A 21,394-nucleotide genomic window follows, 5' to 3' on the forward strand; every position below is an offset into this window, starting at 1 on the left:
CGGGGGTGTTATCAACCCGGACAGCTGTTCCACTCAGCATTCTCATTAGATTGATATTGTTGCTGTTGTTGTTTTTAACTTTGCCTCATTTCAATATGACCGCCGCTTATTTCTTCCTCTCTCCTTTGTCAACAACATCTGTCGTTTCTTGGCGAAAGTGAGCGAAAAAAAATTCTTTTTCCAAGCTCAGGTTTTCAGACCACTCCGCTCCCTCATCTTGTTAACGAGCTATTACGGACGACTGCAGGGGTGTCTGGAGACTTGTCACGTCGTTTACCCGACCCCCCCCCCCCCCACACACACACACAGACACACACACACACACACGAACCCACCACCACCACCATCCTACACCCATTATGCCGCCTTCCCAGGGTACGCTGGGCTCATTGGCTTCCCCTTGTTCCAGTGACATGTGAGTGGATGTGACACGCCGCCGTAGTCAACTGAACAATGCAGCCAACCAGGTGTGAGAGGAACAGTGATGGGAGGGAGGGAGATGGAGGGGGAGGGTCCCACTGGTCTTCAGCACTGGGCTACAGCTCGCCGTCCTCTCTCTCTTCCAGCACTTCTTGTTGATTCCCCCGCCGTGTTTATTTATGTTGTCACTCCTCTCTTTACCGCCGCTTTCTATTTATTCCTTGGCTTCCACCCTACTGTTTTTTTCCTTTTCTTTTTTTCTTTTCCACACCTTCCCTCATTAACATAATTCTCGTCTTTCCCCTCATCAGTAACTTCCTGAAGGGGGGGGGGGGCAGACGGCGTGGCACAGTTAAAAAAAAAAAAAAAAAGTAGAATTAAGAATACCTGCAGAAGAGAGAGGGGGGGGAAGAGATACGGCGAGATCTCTTTTCCATTGAGGCAGCACAATTAAGGATTGCAGAGACACACCTCAGAGAAAGGGAAACATGCCGAGGCATTAGAGATTAGGGAAGGGGAGGAGGACATCACATCGCCCAAACTGCAGATCAAAGTCAAGGGATTTGCACACTTCCCAGATTTTCATTTAAAGCGAAACACCACAGCCGCACCGCAAAGCCAGATTGCCTCTTTTTTTTATTCTCTTTGAAAGAGAGCGAAAGAGAGGGGGAAAAAAATAAGATTTCCATCGATGCACAACCACTCACATCCTTAGTTCAAAGCCTCGTACCTTGATCCCACCACGTTTCAAAGATATTATTATTTCTAAACTGTGTTGGTACTTAATTGAGTGTTTGATGTAATGTTCAAATAATTTCAGCGCAGGTTTTCTTCACAGAACAGAAAAGAGAGATGTGATCCTTTTCTCGCCTCTCATGAAGCTTAAAAAAATACATCCTTTAGATATTAAGCTGTCACCTCTTCAAAACCAGTCTGGGTGCACTTTCTGTTCCAGACGCTATTGGAGGAAGGCAAGACAAAGAGCGCTTGTTATTGTTTTCCTATAAAGGTTTACCATCAGCATCAGCCAATATGACTGTCTGAGGATGGTGGAAAGATCGAAACCAGCATTGAAGTTGGGCCCAACTGAAATGAAATCTATCAACAACAAAAAAAAAACCAAAAAAAACCAAGCAAAAACCCAGCAACAACAATCCAGCCTTCCCCCGTGGATCTCACGGACAAGTAAGAGCATGAGCGCAGTTGTTCGTTGAGTGTTTTGGAGAAATAATGAGGCTGGTGAGGAATAAACTGGATTCTTTCAAAGAAAACACAAAAAAACAGGAGATAGAAGCAAGCAGATAACAGAGCAGTGACGGTGCTCGTCGTAATGAGTAATGTCCATGTTAAAAGCGTGATGGAGATTGATTCGCCTCCACGCATCCGCACACGAACACACGGAATATGAATATGAGTCATTTTAGTGTCGCTTCTGTGTCCCTCTGTGAGTCATTACGTCTCGCTCCCTTCCAGCCTTTCTTGACGCTCCGCCGGGAAGGAAACCATGGCAACAACACAGCGCTGTCCATCAAAGCAAACTCGGAGTAACACTTCAGAACAGAAAGTTGATTGTCAAAGCTCAAAAGTCAAATTCAAGAAAGAAACTTGTGCTTGTACCCTCTTCTTGTTTTTTTTTTCTTCCTCTCTTACATTTTTTTCCACTCTTTCATGGACTTTGTTTTTCTGTACGTGTGTGTGATTTCTTGCAGTCATGGGGAGTTTTGAGGAAGGTGAGCGGGCCCAGTCCGTCTCTCAAGGAGAAGGTGCTGTAGTCCCGGCGCCACGCATCCGCAGCTTCCCCCAACCACAAGTCACCTGGTTCCGAGACGGGCGCAAAATTCCACCCAGCAGTCGCATGTAAGTCTTTTATTCATTTATGAGTATATATATATATATATACAGTATATATATATGTATATGTATGTGTGTGTGTGTGTGTGTTTGCATAAAATAAAATACACATTTTTTTACTTTTATTTCTGTTTAGTCTTTTTTTTTTTCATTGTGTGTTTTTGTGTTTGATCCTGCAAACACTTTTTTCGGTGCCTTGTTCCTGGAGGTCTTTGAGGGCTTTACTTTGAGAGCGTTTCCTTCCCACCGTTTGTCATTCATCTTGCTGCATTTTGTACTAAAGGAGAATTTGAATTCCTGCAGAACAAGACCAAAGCCGTTTTGGTGTGTGTGAAACTCTGTTTGAAATGGAATTACTCCCTTGTTCTTGCTTCTTTTTTTTGTTGTATTTTATTTTAAAAGAACACCTAAACTACTTTCATCTCAGCTTGTCTTTCTCTTTCTCTTGCTGATGTATCTTTTCAGTTTGGTCTTAAAATACGAGGTGTTGCTGAGGTCGTATGGCACCGTCAGTACCCAGTGGGGCTGTAGGACGCGCTAGATCCAATGACAGCCTGAAATGGGATTATTGTTTTGCTCCGCCATTCTGTTCACTTCAAAAGGAAGAGGGTAAATGTCGAAGTGGGTTACGAAAGAGTCTCCCTCTCGCTTTCTCTCCCCTGATTTGCTGTGTAGGCCCAGAAAGCGTCCTCAGTTGTGTGGTTTTAAAAACATAGCCATTGATTGTTTAGCTCAAATGAGGCAACCATTTTACCAGTAAAGGTGAGTGTGTCTGTCACACCTTTAATGATAAAGCTCTTTGCTATATTTAGTCAGGCCTATGTAGGCTACAGGGTTTTCACACATCTCCTTCTCAGTGTGAAAATGCTTTCCTTGTCTGTGTGTGTGTGTGTGTGTGTGTGTGTGTGTGTGTGGGTGCACGCACGCGTTAAAAGGTGCTTATCCCCATCTCATCACATCTGCATTTCTTCGCTGTGGGAGGTGACCTTGCCCTCGGTTAGAGTGAATCTTTCTTATCAGCTCCTCATCATGAGTAATCATAGCCTGACCTAGAATGACAATGAGAAGAGCGCCCAGACCGACCAAGAAGCTGAAGGCCACCGACGGGCCAAGGGAAGGACGGCCGCTCGCATTTTTCTTGTTGAGAGGATTTGGATTACCCTTGTGAGGTTGTAGGGACAAAGTCACACAAAAGAGTGACTTATGGAGTCAAGTGTATGTGTTAACTTTGTCACAAGTTGGTACTTGAAAAGTAAACTCTTGTATTCATAGTTGGTCCTTCTGTAAACCGTAGCCTGATCATGCGACCTCCACCATAGATGGTCAGAAGTCGTAGTTGGCAGCGGGTTCTCGTAAAGTTTGGTGCATTTCTTGCAACAATGGTGGCTGAAATGAGGTCCGGGTTCTGCATCGGTGCTGGTGCAGTGGGAGCTGTACCATGATGAAGCCCACCTCTTCCAACCATGCCAGGACCAAGACCCCATACTGGTTTTGATCATACTAGCCAAAGAAAATAGACTTTATGTTGACAAACATGTTGGGCCACGGTACGGCCCGCCCGGTGCGAGTAGACCTCAGTTTAAAAACCTTCCACCCAATCCTCTCTATCCACTGTGTACATATCAGACTCTCTTTCTTTCTCTCTTATTCTTTTTTGCTCTCTCCCCCCTTTTGTCTCTGTTATAGGCCACCCACTGCGCGTACTTTTGTTCTCTTGATCCTTGCTTCCCACCCTCGAGCTCTGAGAATGCTAATTTTGAATGCAAGGTCATTGTGTGCAAATGAGTACAGTTGATAACAGACTGCCTTTTTTATTGAAAATCATTTAATTGAATTTGATTTGTGCCACAAGCGTTGGCTTGGAAGAGGCAGCGAGTCTCACTCGCCGGGGAGGGGATTGATGGAGAGTTCAGTTTCCTTGATGAAGGTTAGTGTTCTTTAGAGTCAGTCCCAGTCGCGTGGCCTCTGACCTGCTATAAATAATAGTTCTAGCCTGGGTAGGAATGTCAGTTCCATCTCAAACACCTGTGTGTCAGGTGGTCCTAGAGGTCCACCATGGGCTAAAAGTAGAGAAGGGAGGAAGAGGGCAGAAAGAAACATGTCTGTAAATAACACTGCAGTGACCATTTTCCGTTTCATTTACAGTGACTGTCTTACATTCCCACTGTGTGTGCTTTTTACTGGCTTCTTTCTTTCTTTCTTTCTTTCTTTCTTTCTTTCTTTCTGCCCCTGGTTGTCCCCTGCTCCTGCTATCCCTCCTCAGGTGTCATAACTTTAATTTGCAGGCTCCCCAGGGGTCTGTCTTGCCGCTTCTTTCTGTTCTCTGCTTAATCACACCTTGGCAATGGAGGAGGGAGAAAAAAAAACCCCAGCGCCCAAAATAACAGTGGAAATCATCTCCAGCCAATCTAAGAGATAATAAAATTCATGCTTCCTCTGCAGGCTGTTGTACTTAAGCTACACCTCTTGTCACATTGCGGTTCACTTTCTGATCAATTTATCCTGCGCCGTTCTTCAAAGTGTTGGGCGCTGCCTCTTCATATTGTGTCATTCAGCAGGAGTGGATGGGTTTTTTTTTCCCCTTGTTTTTTCTGTTTGTTTATCCTCGCTGCAGCAGCAGACATGGCCAGGCAGATTATGTTTTCAGGTTGTCCATCATCACTTTTCCCATGAATGCTTGACAAACCTTGAGGTGATTCCGTCAAAATGTGACACAACGGGGGCTCATGAATGAGCCGAGTAGGTTTTGTTGATTAAAGACTAAAGGTCACTTTGACTTCACATACTTGCCAGGAAGGCCTGATTTTAATGACGTGTGGCTTAAACGTCCACTTGGACGTGAAGGATGAACTGTTGAGAGTTTGTTGATTAAAGATCAAGGTCACTGTGACCTTGCAAGGCACATTTTGGGCCATTACTTTAGAATTCAAATGCTTATTATGATGCAATTGAACACGAATGTCTAATGGGATTAAGGTTACTCTACTGATGACATTTTAAACCAGAAAGGTCAAAGGATGACTTTGTTGTGACATCACCTTCTAGCTATCGTCCTCCTTTTTCTCTTGCACCACCACCACATTTATGATTTTGTGAGAAATATAGAAATGAAATATTGAAGCGTTTTGGTTCAGTGGTGGTTTCGGGAGAAATATCAAGATGAAATATTTAAGATGGGATTTGGTGGACTCTGACCTAGAAAAAAAATAAGGTTTTCTATCAACTTACCATTTGATCGAACATTGAACAGACTTCTGAAGCCCATAAACTCAAATAGAAGAAAAAAGAAAACCACATAAACTTTGGAATTTCTGCAATGTGGCCTCCCTGCTGACAGAGTCTCTCTTTAAGGCACCATCTCACTGTTGCACTGTGACTGCTCAGTCTTTGCCATGTGACCTCTGCAGCTGTTCTTAGAGTAGGCTAAGACCTCAGCGCTGTCTCTCAGGGTACACTCATAGACTTGTGGACTTGTTAACTTTGTCTTCTGTTTCTCTCCGATGGACATGCTTTTTCTTTGCTTGACTTAATGCTGAAATGTGCAGCAAGGCATAGCTCGAGCGGCCCTGCAAGGGATCGGTTCAACTTGGGTGCTCGTTTCTTCGTTATGTTGTGATTCTAGGGCTCGGCGCAAAGAGAAAAAGAACTTTCTCCCTGTATCGAATGGCATTCCATTTGACAGAGTCATTACCATTCAGTTGGCTTGATTTGTTGTGTAATTTTGGAGACTTAATGTGGTGTATAATAAGAGGCTCCTTTGGTAAGCTCATTTAGGGAATTGCAGGTCTGTCGGTATAGGAGGTGGTTCTGGATATAGCAGTGGAGCCTGTTGTCTCACTATTTCACCGCTGACAACAATTTACCACCCCCTTCCTGGTTTTCTGTCCCAGAAACTTTCCATTGACAGTTTGGCATGGATTTATCTGCATTACACTGAAAACAACCTTGCAGAGGTGTCTGTCAAGACAGAACACAAGGGGAGCCTGACCTGGAGGAGTCACTGGGATGACATCCCCTCGCCTTTCCTTTGAGTAATCTGCTGTAGCTACTGATCAATTAATGGCCCTTGCCTGTGATGCTACGGTCCTGTCAGTCCGCTATGGATTCCCCATTAGTCACAAGGGCCAGCGAATAGCCAAGCCCTTCCTCTTCGTTTCTGGACTACCAGCTGCTCAGCTTCAGTGCACCTGCAGGTCCAAAGACAGAAGATGTTGAGGAGCAGCTCTGACAACATGAATCCTGGATAAATAGTTGTATCCAGGGCTGCGAGTGATAACTATTTTATTACTCACTAATTTGTTGATAGTATTATTCATCTTTTGGCCCGTCAAATGTCTTCATTTTCCTCCAGCCAACTGAAATGCAGACAAATGCAGATCTTTATTCGTAAGCAGCAGGATGCAGAGTGTGTTAGTTTTGCTCCATTGTTCACTAAAAGGATTAATTCATAATGAAACTGTCAATAGCCTTCCTTTTTTTTTTTTTTAAGTCAGCACAATGTGTACTTACTGATAGGGAAACACTGGCCCACGAATACGCTCTGGACCACTGCCGTTATCCCAGGACAAAGGAATCAATTCATGACGGAAGTATATCCACCTAGGAATCGTGGCAATCAGACTCTGACTTTTGACCTTTAGTGTCACATGTCAAACAAGTTACCAAGTGGCGTAGCTGTCGTTCTCCTTGCCTGTCTGGAGATGTTTTGTTTTCACCCTCCTACCCACCTTGATGTCACTGTATGTCCCTGTGCGCTGCTCAGCTTACGAGTTAAAAACCACGGCGGCACCTACGGAACATGTGCAGAACATGTGCTTCCTGAACTCCACGCCTGGGTAAATAGGCCCCAACCTATGTATGTCAATCTGATCCAAGGTTGACATCGGTTGGACTGTTTCACTCTCTTAGTCAGACAAACGTAATCAATAACGTAACTCTTGCAAGTCTTAACACTTTTGGCGTGAATTTAGAGCAGAAAAAAGGTGTTTTACTCATTAAGGAGTGTGTTTGTGACCTTGTTGGTTATTCTGGACCTTTTTTCTCTCTGCTGAGGCTATTTTTTTTTTAACACTCAACCAACTGCTAGCAACAGGGAAGCAAAAAGAAAACAGTGCACCACAAATCTGTAGTTCATGCCCCCGGTGAGAAAACAAGTGGCTGTTTTCATGAGCAACACTCCCTCACCTCTTCTCATCGCTCTCTCTCTCTCTCTTTCTCTCTCTCTCCTCCATCTCCCCTTCCCCAGGAGCTTTTTCATCACAGGTCTATTGAGCATTAGGGCATGCAGCCTGCTGCTTGCTCTTACTCTTGGCTCTCCCTCTCTAGCTTTCTTTCGTCCTCATCTGTCTACTGGCTGTGGTTTGACTAATACCTTATCCAGTCATGTGAGCCGCTTGATCCCGCCGACCCCTCTCTCTCTCCCGGGGGAGGCCATCAGCCGACTGTGGCCATTTGTCGGCATGTAATGGAGGTCTTAGGCTGTAGAGTGGGGTTAGGCCCCTCACGGCCCAGTGGAGAGGGACAGCCACAACAGATGCCAAACTACTCCAGAGTGTGCATGTGTTATACCAGGCCCGGCTCTGTCACACTGGGCTGGTACTGGATTAACACTGTGAGATATTCATACGGACTGGCACTTGCACGGCTGCTACAATATGTCCTTAAGCTAGTGTGAAAACTGAATATCCCTCAGTTCTTGTTCATATTTATGAAGATACAATGTAGTTTATTGGTAAGCAGAGGGCTAACACGTACCTCTCCCAAGACATACGGTAGGTCTGTTAGCACTGTCACCTCACAGCAAGAAGGTTCCGGGTTCGAATTCCGGCTCCATCACAGGATCTTTCTGTGTGGAGTCTGCATGTTCTCCCTGTTCCTGCGTGGGTTCTCTCTGGTACTCCAGCTTCCTCCCACAGTCCAAAGACATCAAGAGGGACCAGGTTAATCCAGACTCTAAATTGACCGTAGGTGTGACTGTGAGAGCCAATGGTTGTCTGTCTCTATGTGTTGGCCCTGCCATGGACTGGTGACCTGTCCAGGGTGAACCCTGCCTCTCACCTGAAGGCTGCTGGGATAGGCTCCAGCCCCTCTGCGACCCTTAACAGGATGAGTTGAAGAAAATGGATGGATGGATGGATGGATGGAATACTTTTGTGTGTCCTCAAAGTGGTGCTATGACTCATCTACCCCAAAATGTGATCGGGTTTTCCTTGGACCCTGCTGCACCCCTCCACCACATTTGGAGAAAATGAGTCTAATAATTTTTGTCTAATCCTGCTATACTTAAACATGCATCCTCATCATCATCAAGTGCAACACAATCACTATAGAAGTCACTGAAAGTCCACGTTCCATGCTTAATATGAATAATCGGTCCATGAAAAATGAATTGCGTATGAGTCTTTAAACATTGCTTCCTGCTGCATGCTGCACAATTGGCCAAAATATTTCTCGGCAGCCAGACTCTCCTGTGGACTGCATCTCTTTTGGGTAAAAATAATAACGGAAAAGGGCTGGGTTTGAATAAAAAGAGAGAAAGCATTGAAATATGCAGGAATAAAAAAATCATACAGAGGCAGAGGCATGTTCACACATATGTGATGGCTCCAAATTTCTCAGCTCTGCGATTTGATAAATCCCCGCACCGTGCCAGATTCATTGTAAGACATTGTTACGAGTAAGGCTTAGACATCTGCTCACAACACCACTGTGAGACTGAGGATTGGATAAGATTGATCAAAATGCATTCAGTCAGAGAATTAGATAAAAAAAAATAAGCAGCGTGCTACAACTAGAAATTACTTCAGTGAGCCTCTAAAAGAAATGTTTATTACCTCCTCTAACAAAATTCTTATCTCGCTCTTCCTTCCTCCTTCAAATACAAGGATAGCCATTCAGGATAATTGGCTTACATTTAATTTGTTCCTGCATCATGGAGTTCTTATTCCTGAGGCCCTGCAAGCACAGAAAGCTTTGCATGACCCCCACTTCAGCAGCTCCGCTCACGCTAACTGATTAAATCTGCTATTGCTGTGGATGATGGGGAAATATTAATTGAAGTTTAGTTTGCCAAGTTCTTGCTGAGAGGTTTTTGGTGGCAACGGAATGAACATAATCCAGTGCTTGACGTTATCACTGAAAGGCCTTCGCCACCAACAGGAAACAAGTTCCCCACCTGTTCACTAACCTTATTTTGAACCGTTCCAAGCCTTTTCGCTCACTGAGGATTTGTTCCGAAGCCCCACAAACCGAATTCACAGAGGGAGATGCTGGTTTGTCTTTGATGACATCTCACTCGCTACCCTCTCCCCTTCTCTCTTGTCTTATGCCTCCCCGCTTGAAGGTATCTGAGAGTGACCGGTGTGCAATCCGAGGCCCACCTTGTAGTTCTTTATCACTCATGTGCGAGCCAATGAAATGAACTTATCTTGTTCTCTTGTCTCATATATCTAGTCTGTTTACGGCCAGCCGAATTGTATAGTTTACCCACCTTTCTGTTATGTAACGTTCTATGCCGATGACGCAGTGCTTCAGGTCAACACCGCAGAGAATATAGTTCAGTTTGGTAGACAGAAACAAGCTTCAGAAAAACCTCAACAGGACCAGTTCAAGAAACTGTACCAATTTTGTGGGAAGAGAGTAAAACAGGATGTTCTGTCTGGGTACAACAGGTTATCTGCAGCAACTCTGCCACCAGCACTACCCCATAATTTCCACCTCAAGAGTTTCTTAACCGGCAGGTAAAGAAGTTAAGTCCTGAATTGTGTCCCCGTTTTAGAAAGGTCCTTGGAAGTCACCTGGGATTCATTCAGCGCTTTGGACACTTCCGTTCTGCCCACATCCCCGAAGGCATCCATAATTCATAGCTGTGTGTCCAGGATGTCACCGCTCCAGCGAGCTAGCATTAAATATTTACCGCAGATCATAAGCTGCAGCCATTGAGGCTTGCCAGCTCCTTTAGGAAGACTGTTTTCAGTCTCGGCATGCACGGGGAATCCCAAATGAGACCTGTGCCTTTATCTGCGTTGGAATATTTGAAATCAGTCAGTCCTAGGAAGGTTCTCATAAGTCATCACACTGTAAATGCTAACAGCACTGGTCGCTGTGTCGGCACATCATTCTTCATGCTATGTCAAATGTTAGCCGTACACAGCTTTTAATGTGTGCTCAGCCATTTCATTTCCCCCCTATTTGAATCCTTCTTTTTCTCAGTTTCTTGTTACTGATCAGGCACAGTATCCCCCACTGGTGAGATGAAGGTCAGGGACGAAGAATGAGAGGATGGAGAGATGTGGAGGAGGAGAGGAAGAAAGGCTCTGACACAGGGATATGAACAGTGATGTGGTTTTTATACACACGAGTGCAAAAAAGCAGCAAGAACACATTCGTATTGATTGCTAAAATGGCTGTTATTCCAGATTTAGCCCTGCAAATATTTGTAGGAATGTAAAGGTAAACATCAAAAAAGGACAATCAAGGGAAATGTCACATAGCTCAGAGGGTGGCAGCCGGAGCCATCGGAGCCCCATTGATTTGTTTCTTCGTATTTGTCTAAAAAAAACTCAGCTTCCGGAAGAGGTCAAAAAGTTTGGTGTTCTTCGGGTGCAAATGTCATTTTAATGACAAAATTATTGAATGGGATTAAATCTCAAATATCCTCTCTTTGTTAGTTTGGTGGATAGAAACTGAATGTCACGCGACGCACTTCGAACAAACGAGGTGAAGAAAGGAGCAGAGGATCAAGGGATTAGTCCGGATGAAGGCGCCTATTTAGATCACACTTGCTCCAGATTGTAACAGGGAAATATTGACCGTCAACACACACGGCAGAGAGCAGCGAGAGTCAGAGAGAGTCAGAGAGATGACTTGATACACTATTAATGTCTATGGAACACCTGCTGAAAAATGGATCCGTGTTTATTTATTCACGAGTCATTTCAGCAGCTGACAAGGGGGATGCTATTGTTTCCTGCCAAAAGTGGTTAGCTGCCAAAAAATACGTGGGGAAGCAGAGGGTTACAAATAGCCAATTAAAAGCTGTGGGTTATTACACATTGTATTTCAGAACGGACCATAAGTAGAGATGTAAGTAGAAGTAGTCAATATTTATGCCCCGCACAGCCAGCGTTGTTTACACATTGTCAATCGATACACCTAATGTCGTTTGAACAGTCTAATTATAATGTTAAAATGTTTATTGCCCTTTTCAGCTGTGAGACGTGTGTACTGGGCTTTAATTATGCAGCCCAGCGCTGCCTTTAAAGGCTGAAAATACCACAGTAAAAAAAAAAGAAGAAAAAAAAAGAGCGGGCGCGAGAGCTCTTGTCAAGTGTATTCGTCCAAGTTTGAGTCGAATTATTTCATTACACTCAGTTTAAGAATCGCTTAAGTAGCTCCTCAGATAGATAAGGGACTTCATTATGGCCTGTGTCATCATCATTTCACTCATTGGACACACGTTGGAATTATTTCTCCTTGTGATAAGTGAAATAATTTGTTCACGGAATATTAAAAATGTACTCTTGCTTCTTCAGTGAGGATCGCGTTGTCAAACATTATCGAGCCCCGTTTATGATGATGAAGAAATGTTAGGAATTTTTGTCTTATTTTCAGTGTAACGTGATGCCGTGGCTAGAAATCTGGCAGTTTTTGTCTTATTTTTTCATGGCCGTGAAGATCTTGGCTTCAGTTTTCTGTATCATGCTGATTCCTTACGCCTCTTCTGACGTCTCCTCCTCAGTAAACCCAATCTACAAAACGTCTTCATGTACATTTTGTCCTCCGTCTCTCCTCAGTGCCATCACTCTAGACAACACGCTGGTAATCCTGTCCACGGTGGCGCCAGATGCCGGCCGCTACTACGTTCAGGCAGTAAATGACAAGAACGGAGAGAACAAGACCAGCCAGCCCATCACGCTGTCAGTAGAGAGTGAGTACCCTCGTGCAGCACACACTTCCAACTTCCAGCTCCGAATATACGGTAACATGCTTTCCAGGAGAAGGTGACAAATCTAGAACCAGTCCGACCACTTTGTGTGGCGCTAATGCGTTTTAGTTTGTAGAGGTGCCGTAGCCAGAGTCCGCCTTCAGAGAACCACGTTAAATCCGGATTCCCCGTGTTTTAGTCCAAAATTCACATTACCAATCTGCCCTGGTCGTTGCCCCGCCCCCCTCTGCCGCTCTGGGAAGCACCTGTGAGAGGTTTCGCTGGGGAGGATGTAACGTTTGGGAAGGTCACGTTTCGTCCTGCCGATCCAGGTCCAGCTGCCAAAGGAGGTGATAGGTCCTCATCCAGCCTCCAGACCGTAGACGTGGCAAATTGTTGTGTTTGCAGATGCCAAACCAAGCTTGTGGCAACGTGGGAAACTGAACCAGTGACCCCTGAAAGCACCAGACCGCTGTACCACCTGGACGTTACCTTGTTGTCCTTTCCTCGAGGAGTCTGCTTGCAGCTCTGATCTGCTCTGTAGAAGATGGTTAAAAAGAGATTTCACGCTACGTGACAGTAAGGACATCTTCTTCTCTGCAGTTTCCCGGGCAACAGAAAACATGGAAGAGGGACTGATCTTTGCCATGATGCCGTTCCCCTGAGTAGAAAGCAGTAAATCAACAAGCTACCCAAGGGCCTGGTTTGGGCGTTAGGAATCTCCTTCCTCGTCTTTATTGTTTATTGGCGGAACGGTTTTGCTTTCAGGACTTTCAGTCTTTAATAAAAGAGCGCAGCAGCGGCGCGGTCAGTGCCGCTGGAGCCGTTTTCTATGTAGACACACACTCAGGAAGAGGAGGAGGAGGAGGAGGAGGATCTACAGGGACATGCAGAACAGACACTCTGTTCTCTTGCCAAGAAGTTCTTAATATTCACCAACATCCTGAGCCCCCCAAAATAAAACCAGAAAGCACCAGGCACACACACACATATTAAAACCGATCCAGTCTGGTTTCAGCTCAGCGATGGACTGAGAGGAAACTGACAGTCAGCATCTTCCACCACGCTAGACTGGAGTTCAGCGTGGAAGTGAACTAGGACACGGCGAGGGGGCTGGGAGATATTACAGCTGACAACACACGAGAAATAGCCTGTGGCACATATAACAGTGGTGGAGTTGATAAAGCCAGGGCTGTAACATGCACACACACACACACACACACACACACACACACACACACACACACACACACACACACACACATAAACACACACACGCGAGCGTGCAGGCTGCTGGGACAGCTACTAGTGACAGTCGGGGGTTAGGTGTTTGAGTGAATGCTTACCTTATTTGCGTTTGTATCTGTCAGTATCTGCTGCAGCAGCTGTTCCTGCAGTGACACCTCTGACACTACCTTTCCCATGAGCCTCCCTGTCTGGAGCAGTACCCGACTAAGTCTTAGCTAGAGAGAAGGACTCTGGCAGGGAGGTGCGCGCCACAGAGGCCCCCAAATCAAGCCCAAGTTTACAAACTTGATTTGAACTTTGACCAGAGTGACAATCAGGCTGATGGATGTTTTTGGTTTTTTTAGCTTGATACACAAAAGGAGTCATTAAATTGATTGTTCATTTTGAGGTAAATATGCGTTCACTTCAAGCGTGAAGGTTTTCAAAGGAAGTACGTGGATATTTACCATATTATATTGAGTATAATACAACAGCTTTGCAGTAAGTACCTCCTCCTGAAGATTATTAATGAGTTTTTATTGAATCAGTTTGAGTGGGAGGAGTTGATTTATTCCCATTTTGAAGGCTGCCGTCTGTGTTGCTGTTAACTGGGTTTTTACTGATCTTGTCAATCCCATGTGTTCAAATGAAGGGTTTAAAATATTAAGAACAGCTCCCAGTATAAGCCAGTACTGTAAAACGGCACCGCAAATTACAGCCTTGGAAATAAAATAAATAACTTCAGACGTGACAGATTGGATAAAAAGTGATTATAATCCTCTAGAAGGCGGATTTCTTGCAGCTCTGTTTATTATGCTCAATATAAGAGAACAGACACCAGAAGCTGACACTATGGAGGTGTATTGAATTCATTTGAGGGGAAAGAAACAACAACTACTCTTCTACACGCGTGAGGTCAAATATTCATGAATTACTGTTCAGCCTTGATATGATCAGACTTGGACGCTACAGGCTGGTCAGTGGCATCGTATCTGACATGCTTACGTATAGAATTATACATTCATCTTATGTATATGATAAATTTGAACATACATGTATATTCACATAGATGTAAAGTGGCTCGGTGATTTGGAAAACAAGTCAGACGGTTTTGTTTTCACTCAAACTTGCTAATGCAGCATCCTAACGATATCATTTTCGAGCTGTTTTCAAGTTCGTCCCACTGAAAAATGGAGTTTTTCCTGATGGCAATCAGTCGACTTCTGGTCTTGTTCAAAGTTTTGGGTTTTTTTTTTTGGGCATCCGTGTGTTTATGTGTACACACACGCGGTCCATGCACAGCATCCGATGACCCGAAATTGGTAAAATTGAGTCATGACAGATCCTGCAGCTACAACTGACATGTTGAGCCATGAGCAGACTCCCGGGGCATGATGGGATTGACGGATCAGTGTGAGTTTTTCATGACACATCTCAAGAAGTGCGCGCACGCACATGCACACACACACACACACACAAATACACTGTGTGCTCTCACTGCCATGGGCTGTCAGTCTGTGATGCTCACACACACACACACACACACACACACACACACACACACACACACACACACACACACAGAAAAGCAAGGAAGTCAGTTAATGTGCATATGAAAATGCGTGTGCCTTCAGCCCTTCAGCGTCTTGTTGGTCAGGCTGTATCTTTCTTTTTTCTCTTTCTGGTTCTCCAGCAGACATCTTATTATACACAGTCAGTGCACTGTCTCTTCGTATTCAGCCCATCTCTCTGTCACAACTCAGGGAGTGTGTGCACTGGTCAGTTTCAATATTTCACGTCAAGAAGCACCCACAGAGTGCACTGGGTGGAAATGAAACTGAGGACATCACCGTCCGCAGAAGCCCACTGTATCTGCCAGAGGATTAAAGATCTAATTATCTGTCCGGCAACTTTGCTGTTCACATCTTAACCTCTGTGTGTGTGTGTGTGTGTGTGCGTGTGTGTGTGTGTGTGTGTGTGTGTGTGTGTGTGTGTGCGTGCGTGCGTGCGTGTGTGTGTGTGTGTGCCTGTTACAATCTGCCCGTCCAGACGTTGGAGGTCCAGCAGATCCCATTGCCCCCACCATCATCATTCCTCCGAGGAACACTAGCGTGGTCACGGGAACGTCAGAGGTCACGATGGAGTGTGTAGCCAACGCCAGGTAAACATGGCCCCTGAGAGCAGCTCCAGCCCACAGAGGACCCGGACAGGGACTTTGTGGGTTATTCTGAGAAACAGAGATGCTGACAGGAGGGTCACACGTCTTCCCGTGCATTAATACATGCAGCAGATTAAATAGAGGAAAAGAACCCGACAACTTTTTGGGAAATACGCTTGTGTGCCGTCCTCTCGACGAGAGTTGAGATAGATCCCGTCTGTCCTCTGTGCTGCTTGAGGGAGTTGAGGCCCGCACAGACCAGCTAATTGCTAGTTAGCTTTGCATAATGAATGGTAGTGAATGGGCAGGTTAGCATACCTCCTTCAGAAGACATCAAATACGCTCTGTTTTTCTGCATTCACGCAACCAAGGTTTGCCACGTTTGCTTTTAACCAAACAAATAAACGTTACGAGCAATTCTAAGTTTAGAGTTCTGACACTTAACTCCTTCCTTTCCAGACCACTTATCAAGCTGAGTATCTCATGGCGCAAGAACGGCGTGTTGGTGAGCAGCGGCCTGAGTGACTTCAACCGCAGACTGACCATCCTCAGTCCTGTGGTGAGCGACGCCGGCTACTACGAGTGCGAAGCCGTTCTCCGCAGCAGCAGCGTGCCCTCGGTCAGCGCCGGGGCCTACCTGCACGTGCTCGGTAAGAACTCAGGGCTCAAACATGCTACGTAGTCGAAATACTCAGCTCTTGTAGTAGGGCTGGCGCAGCTTTGGCCTAAACACGTACAATTAAAGGTGACTATCTCTTATTGTACTACTTTTGTTTCACACTGAATACAAGAATACAGGTTACTTACTACTGAATTTTTTATTCTTGTACTTACTTTTTAATGCTTGGACTCAATTTTTAATGGCTGTCCTTACTTATTAATGCTTGTACTTACTTTTTAATGATTGGATTTATTTTTCTTAATGCTCGTAGCTACGTTTTTCTGTGTTAACTTCGAGATCAGTCCGTAGGAGATTTCTTTTTTTTGTCCAAACCACGTTGCACCTCCGTAGTTCCACGCTTGAGGACAGCTGATGTTAGCGGACGATTTATTGAGGTACAAGTTGGGTTGCATGGACAAAAGAACATTAACAGTGCTCTCCGCACAAAAATCCTTTATATCCCACCGACTCGTGGCGTTATATGAATAATCTCATATCTTGCACAATTGCTGGACACAAGATAGCTTCTACTTCAGACTTCTAAAAGTCTGCCCTTCGCTGTTTCCCCCCGTCAGACTTGTGCGCTCTGAATATTGTCGGCGTCGATCCTTCATGCATCTCTTCAAAACACATTTTCATAGCGCAGAGAAAATGTACACACACACTTTCATCAATGAATGACAACAGCCTTCCAGTGTCAAACTGCGCATACATCACTCTGCGCGGAGAACCTCAAACACTCAAGTAGGAAGAAGAAGAAGAAGCAGAAGACGGAAAAAAAAAAAGGTTTTTGACTGCTGACAGACTTGGAGGAAATGCACTCTGTAGCTAAATCTACGTTAGCCTTGATGGGAACTACTCTTTGCTTCCTCTCAGTCAAAATCCGAGTTTTATCATTTGTTTTCTTCATCTCTGGTTTGTCTTTTGATTTCCCGTATTTATCCCCGCTCTCATTTGGCATTCTATGTGTTTAAATATTTTAGGGTTTCAGAATACATCCCATTGATTTCATTCTCCTTTTTTCCTTTCTTTCTTTCCCTTTTTTTTTTTTTTTTTTCAATTAATCATATTATAAAGATCAAACCGAGACGTCAGGCGAATGTGTTCAAGCAAAATTAACATTTAAGATTGTGGGTCCAATCAAACAAACAACGTCCATAGAAAATACTGTTATTATTTAAGGTATGGCTGTTAAGTTGTGAGGCTGTGTGTGTGTGTGTGCGTGCGCGCGTGTGTGTGTGTGAGCTGGAAGGGTTGTGTAGTTAAAAGGGGGGAAGCTAATGGTTGGCCTGAAGAAACTATTTAATAGTGTTGCTTGAGTCACTTCCCTTCCATCACACTGAAACACTTTGATGTCGTTAAGCTTGTGATATGATTCAAAGCACAAGGTGTGGTGAACTTTTCCCTTGATACAGCAAACCGAGCCTGAGTTTGAAGGATGAAGTTAAAGCTATGATAAAATACCCCAATGATACTTCTTTGCTGTATAATTTCATTATTTTTCGGCGATGCTATAAGTAGCTTGCCCCTAGATTAATGCCTGGTTTCAATGGCTTTATTTTTAGTGTCGTCAAAGACAGCCAGGCGCCGTCTGTTTTACAGAGATAACATCTTTTGAACGCGGTTTGGGAGCTACGTAGGCAGCTTTGGGGTTACGTCACAGCCTGTTTGATTCATCTGCTGGTTTGTGTTTACTCTCAGAGCCACCGCAGTTTATCAAAGAACCAGAGAAACACATCACAGCGGAGATGGAGAAGGTGGTGGACATTCCCTGTCAAGCACGAGGTGAGCAGAGTGGGCGTGAAGGTACATTAGACCTGTCCAGGGTGAACACCGCCTCTCGCCTGAAGGCTACTGGAATAGGCTCCACCCCCCACCCCCCCATGACCCTTAATAGGATAAGCGGTAGAAAATGGATGGATGGAATTTAGCAAGCACACGACCAATCAGGAAAACACCCACCAAGTTCTGGAACTTCAAGTAACACATCCTGATACGGGACTAAATTTAGGTGCCTTCGGCCAAAGGTAGTTTGTCCAAAGGTTCCCTTGAGAACATTCCTGGGATCACAAAGGGAATCATGCATGTTTTCATCCATGCTGTACCCTTATTGTAGTTTCGCAGAACATATTATGTCATCAGAAGTGTCAGACGCATAAATTCTTTTCCCCCCCCAAAAAAAAAAATCCTTTTGGACTGTTCACCTGCAGGAGTTCCCCAGCCAGACATCGTGTGGTACAAGGATGCCATGCCCATCGACCCGGTGAAGACCCCCAGGTACAGGGTGCTGGTGGGAGGCAGCCTGCAGGTCAACGGCCTCCTGCCTGACGACACAGGGATGTTCCAGTGCTTTGCCAGGAACTTTGCGGGAGAAGTCCAGACCAACACGTACCTGGCTGTTACCAGTGAGTGCTCCAACACCTGTTCTTGGTTTGGTTTGTAGATTGAAATCCTCACGATTCTATCAAACCTCTTCAGACTGTAGAAACGCGAGAACAAAATGACAACCTTGGGCTTCCTCCGCTAAAATTATTAGCTCTTAACACAGAGATCATGTTGTATCAGGGTTCACACCATTTTTTTTCAAAGAGAGAAACATCTCAACACCTCTGGGATGGATTTCATTTTGCAGCATGAAGTTCTTTTTTTTTTTTTTTTTTTTTTTTTGAGGAAGATGCTTCAAAAGGGCCGCGACGCCACCGATCGGCGTGTTGAAAAAGCTGTAAAACAAATCAGAGCTGCTATCATTTATCAATCCAAAACAAAGCCGCCATAAAATACATCGCCAAACTTAGCAGCAGCGTAGCGCCCGGGCCATCTCTGCAAGACCAAAAGACTCCCAGCAGTCGGCGAGGGACTCCCCCCTCGCCGCCGCAGGACGTGACACGGACGCCAATCAGTGTGTTATGGCGGCAGGGAACCCTCAACTGGGGGGATATAAAATTCAGAAAACAGGTTTCAGTGTCCCTCATCATTTTGGTGCCAATTTGTGAAATCATATTTATGTTGTAAAAGCTGGGTAATTTACTGTCACATCCTCCTCTTGTGTGTGTTACTCAGGCAATAAAGGCAAAGCCGCGCGCGGGCAAAACGAGAGCGCTGTGACAGTAGCGCGGCGATAACGGGGTGTTGTTGTGATGCGACTAAGTTAAACTCAGCAGTAAAGATTTAATGCAGAAACTGTCAGTCCAAAATAATTTAAAAAAAAAACAACCAAATCGTATCGTTTTAAATAAACGTCACTGGGATGACTTTGGATTTATGGGTGTGGGTTCTTTTCATGAATGCATTCTTGGAGTTATCACGGCTGGAATTTGAAAATCTGGGCTAATTTCACTCTCACTATGCATCTGCCAAGTCTCTGACATCTAATTTTTTTCCACTTTGTCTCCGTTCTCGCTGCCTTCACTCCGCCATGTTATCAGAATTCATGATATTCTCTCCCTCTCTCTCTCTCTTTCCATCCCTGCCACACATTGTCTTTTATTCCTCTCCCTCCTGATCTGATCTGATCTCACCATCTCCCTCCACACCCTGGTGTCCCCACCTCTCCCTCTCTCCTGCACTCCCCACATGCTGGAATCAACACTGCTCCCTGTGACAGAACTCCACACACTCCCTCCTCCCCTCTCCTCTTGGGGGTGATACCGTTTTCTGTCACCCTATAAAAGCTTTGATTTATTGCATTTTGCAAAAAGGGATTTTACTTATCTACATATTGCCTTCTCTTTCTGTCAGTGCTTCTCTTGTTGTCATTTTTCCTCTCTCTCTCTCTCTCCCTCTCTCTCTCTCCCTCTCAATTTCTACTTTAATTCAATTCAAAAAGGTTTTATTGACATGTCAAACACATGTTTATGTTTTCAAAGCAAGTTTTACATGCAAAAAATGTACAAGAATTAAAATAGAACTAGAAATTGTTTTCTCTGTACAAAATCTAAACTATAAAAAGAACTTTTGTTGAAAAAGGACACGTGAACAATGTTGCAGTGCGGCTACAGGCCTGTGTACATGTGAGTAGCTTCAGTTGAGTTCAATTAAAAATATGAACAGGAGAGCTTTTTTTTTTTTTGCGACTAACAGAGAATACAGTATGTACCGGTTAGCAGTGACAACCTAAAATATGAATTTTAATTTTAATTAAAAACTAAAAAAATAAACGCAACTTTTTTTGACAGATGTGACAAATGTGTCTGTGCTGGCTTTACATTGGGGATATAATCTTTCTTTTTTCTATATACGGGATATAATCTTTCTCTTTTCTATATACGGGATATAATCTCTCTCTTTTCTATATACGGGATATAATCTTTCTCTCTTTTCTATATACGGGATATAATCTTTCTCTTTTCTATATACGGGATATAATCTCTCTCTTTTCTATATACGGGATATAATCTCTCTCTTTTCTATATACGGGATATAATCTTTCTCTTTTCTATATACGGGATATAATCTTTCTCTTTTCTATATACGGGATATAATCTCTCTCTTTTCTATATACGGGATATAATCTTTCTCTCTTTTCTATATACGGGATATAATCTTTCTCTTTTCTATATACGGGATATAATCTCTCTCTTTTCTATATACGGGATATAATCTTTCTCTTTTCTATATACGGGATATAATCTTTCTCTTTTCTATATACGGGATATAATCTCTCTCTTTTCTATATACGGGATATAATCTTTCTCTTTTCTATATACGGGATATAATCTTTCTCTTTTCTATATACGGGATATAATCTTTCTCTTTTCTATATACGGGATATAATCTTTCTCTTTTCTATATACGGGATATAATCTCTCTCTTTTCTATATACGGGATATAATCTTTCTCTTTTCTATATACGGGATATAATCTCTCTCTTTTCTATATACGGGATATAATCTTTCTCTTTTCTATATACGGGATATAATCTTTCTCTTTTCTATACACGGGATATAATCTTTCTCTTTTCTATATACGGGATATAATCTTTCTCTTTTCTATATACGGGATATAATCTCTCTCTTTTCTATATACGGGATATAATCTCTCTCTTTTCTATATACGGGATATAATCTTTCTCTTTTCTATATACGGGATATAATCTTTCTCTTTTCTATATACGGGATATAATCTTTCTCTTTTCTATATACGGGATATAATC

The 21,394-nt window shown here is 43.9% G+C and overlaps 1 protein-coding gene and 1 long non-coding RNA gene across 7 annotated transcripts in view; one reads left to right on the forward strand and one right to left on the reverse strand.

Annotated features, from left to right (window-relative positions):
* sdk2b (sidekick cell adhesion molecule 2b) overlaps positions 1-21,394 on the forward strand; it is a 294,224-nt gene that overhangs the window by 216,258 nt on the left and 56,572 nt on the right. For all 6 annotated transcript variants that reach the window (XM_086195274.1, XM_086195277.1, XM_086195275.1 and 3 more), the window contains exons 4-9: positions 2,130-2,277; positions 12,066-12,199; positions 15,473-15,584; positions 16,041-16,231; positions 17,944-18,027; positions 18,453-18,647. In XM_086195274.1, the coding sequence (XP_086051400.1) occupies positions 2,130-2,277; positions 12,066-12,199; positions 15,473-15,584; positions 16,041-16,231; positions 17,944-18,027; positions 18,453-18,647 (864 nt within the window). The remainder of the gene's footprint in view (positions 1-2,129; positions 2,278-12,065; positions 12,200-15,472; positions 15,585-16,040; positions 16,232-17,943; positions 18,028-18,452; positions 18,648-21,394) is intronic.
* On the reverse strand, positions 5,393-20,526 carry LOC147239900 (uncharacterized). Its single transcript, XR_015111481.1, has 3 exons — positions 6,781-20,526; positions 6,564-6,626; positions 5,393-6,458 (listed from the first exon to the last, which is right to left on the reverse strand). It is a non-coding gene; the product is annotated as an uncharacterized LOC147239900 (long non-coding RNA).

This window comes from Aulostomus chinensis, chromosome 23 (genome assembly GCF_037954235.1).
Source record: "Aulostomus chinensis isolate RoL2024-O1b breed Wild chromosome 23, RoL_Achi_v1.0, whole genome shotgun sequence".
NCBI lineage: Eukaryota > Metazoa > Chordata > Actinopteri > Syngnathiformes > Aulostomidae > Aulostomus > Aulostomus chinensis.